Genomic DNA, 2,261 nt, shown 5'->3' with positions numbered 1-2,261 from the left:
CAAAAAAAATAAAATTTAAAAAGGAGAGAGGTATCTGAGAGTTGCCGAGTTTCTAACACCGAGAGCTGGGAAGAAAAAAAACCAAAACAACAAAAACTGTTGTGGAAAAAGAAAAAAAACGACGGCACCCACCCAAAAAACAAAACCCCGGGAAAGAAGGGCTGGGGCTCAGTCCAGACAGCCTGCGCTGGGGACGCCAGCCCCACGCGCCCCACGACAGCCACACGCCCGCCCCTCACAAGTCCAGCTCCAGCTCCTGCAGCTCCTCCTCCAGGGCTTTCCTCCGGCCCAGCTTCTCCAGCTGCTCCTTGGTCGGCTGCTTTATCTCCCCGGAGTCGAGCCGCTGCTGCAGCTCCTCCACCTGCCGCAGCTTCTTCCTCAGGTTCTTGATCTTCTTGCTTTTCTCCGAGGCCGCGGCTTCCCCGTCAGCGGAGCCCTGGGCGCCGCAGGCCGGCTGCGGTGCGGCCGCTCGCGTGTCCCCTCCGCTGCCCCCCGACAAGGAGACCTTCTCCAGAGACTGGATCAGTTCGTCTGTTTCCCGCTCGCCCTTCTCCTGCTGCTGCTTCCTCTTCTCCTTGCGTTTCAAGTTCCTTTTCGCTGTTTTGGACAGTCCCGTCTCCCCGCCCTCCGCTTTGCTGGGCTGCTTGCCGGGCTGGGCGTTCGGCTCCAGGCTCAGCCCCGGGGGCAGCTCGGGCTTGCTTTTGAAGAACTTCACGTACTTGTTCTCGTACCTGCGCGGGAGGAGACGCAGTGACGGCACCGCTACCCCTGTGGGGCCGCAAACCTCGCCGCCTCCAGCCTGGCCAGCAGCACAGCACAGCCCCAACCCAGCTCCGGTGCTGCCCTGAGCTCCTCGGGATCTCCCGGTGGCCGTGGCTCAGCCCAGCTCCGCGTGGAGGAGCAGCCGGATACGTACCGACAGGACTCAGCCTATGGGCTAAGGGGGTCAGAAGTGCTCGGGCACCTGGAAAGAGACTGAGACCTCAAGACGTGACCCGGTTCGGACGCACCGGGGTTGAGTGGGGGCTCCCGGCCTTGCCACGCTCCCCACAGCCCCGGTGCAGTGCAGGTAACAGCACAAAGCGCCCACAACGGGGGATCCTGGGCACACCAGCACCGTCGCCCTGCCCATGCTGCTGGCAACGGGGCTCCCCCCCCCAGGACCCCGCAGCTGGCTGCCTGCCCCACTTACACCGGCACCTCCTCCTGCGGCACGTAGCCCTCCTTCACGCGCCGCTGCTTCCTCCAGGTGCCGTCAGGGCGCTGCGTAGAGGCGATGTACTTCCCTGCGGGGAGAAGGCAGCGTTGGGTGGGGGCCCCAAGGGGCTGCCGCTGTCCCAGGACTCCACTGGGGGCTGCCGGGCACCCGGTACCGTTCTGGGGGGAAGAGCAGGGACCGGCCCCGCCGGGACACGGGAGGATGGGCCTGCCCTGTAGCAAACGTGGGGGTGGGACACCTGACCCCACAGAGAGCGCGGGGCTTGATCTAACCCCATAGAGAACGTGTGTGCGGGGAGAACTTGCCCCGCGAAGAATGTAAGGTGAGGATGTGATCCCACAGAAAACGTAGGAAAAAGATCCGACCCCGCAGGGAGCGTTGCCACGCAGAGATGGGGACGCGGCACAGGCCCACAGAGAAAAGGCAGAACGGAACCGAGCCCATAGAGAGAGAGGACGGAGCCCACCCCACAGTGCGCTGCCGCCCCAACGCCTCCAGGCGCGGCCCCGGCCCCGCCGCGCCCGGCAGGTCCCCGCCCCGCGGCGCCGGAGCCGCCCGTCCCCGTCCCGCAGAGGCGGGCCCGGACCGCGGCGCACTCACCGGTCTCATCAGTCACATAGGGAGTCGCCATCTTGCGAGCGCGATACACTTCCGGCCTCCGCGCCCCGCCCCCGGAAGTGGCGGCGCGGCGGCCAGACAGGCGATTGGGGGGGATCACGGGAGGCGGCGGCCATTTTGTTTTTAAAGGCGCAGCGCTCCGTATCACGGGGAGTCGCCGGGTGCGGAGCTGCTGCGGTGACGCCGGGCAAGAGCCTGCCCGCGTTGCGGGACCGGGTCGACCGGGGGGAAACCCGCCTTAACTGGGCTTTCGGGTCGGGTCCGCCCCGCCTAAGTGTCACGTCGGGGGGCAGGGAGGGGTCGGGGTTCCCCGCACCGCAGAGCCCTGCGGTTTACCCGGGGGGGGACTGCCGTTCCTTACACCCCCGCACCCCCCCTCGGGGCAGTCCGGATGCGGCCCCATCCCTCGCTTCGACTGCTGCGG

General features: G+C 66.7%; 1 protein-coding gene across 1 annotated transcript; it reads right to left on the bottom strand.

The window, feature by feature from the left end:
- Positions 1-25: 25 nt before the first annotated feature.
- On the bottom strand, positions 26-2,235 carry PYM1 (PYM homolog 1, exon junction complex associated factor). The gene is made up of 3 exons (XM_021383971.1): positions 1,820-2,235; positions 1,193-1,286; positions 26-731 (listed from the first exon to the last, which is right to left on the bottom strand). The coding sequence occupies exons 1-3, from the start codon at positions 1,848-1,850 to the stop codon at positions 236-238; spliced, it is 621 nt and encodes a 206-aa protein (XP_021239646.1). The 5' UTR covers positions 1,851-2,235; the 3' UTR covers positions 26-235.
- Between the last annotated feature and the right edge of the window lie 26 nt (positions 2,236-2,261).

This window comes from Numida meleagris, unplaced genomic scaffold (genome assembly GCF_002078875.1).
Source record: "Numida meleagris isolate 19003 breed g44 Domestic line unplaced genomic scaffold, NumMel1.0 unplaced_Scaffold802, whole genome shotgun sequence".
NCBI lineage: Eukaryota > Metazoa > Chordata > Aves > Galliformes > Numididae > Numida > Numida meleagris.
This window is presented reverse-complemented; position numbering and strand designations above follow the sequence as displayed.

Excerpts from the sequence above, each read along its gene's own strand:
- PYM1 (XM_021383971.1), bottom strand. The coding sequence starts at position 1,850 with ATGGCGACTCCCTATGTGACTGATGAGACCG. Across the intron at positions 1,287-1,819 it reads CTATGTGACTGATGAGACCG|GGAAGTACATCGCCTCTACG; the intron begins GTGAGTGCGCCG and ends TTCTCCCCGCAG. Across the intron at positions 732-1,192 it reads CCGCAGGAGGAGGTGCCGGT|GTACGAGAACAAGTACGTGA; the intron begins GTAAGTGGGGCA and ends CCTCCCGCGCAG.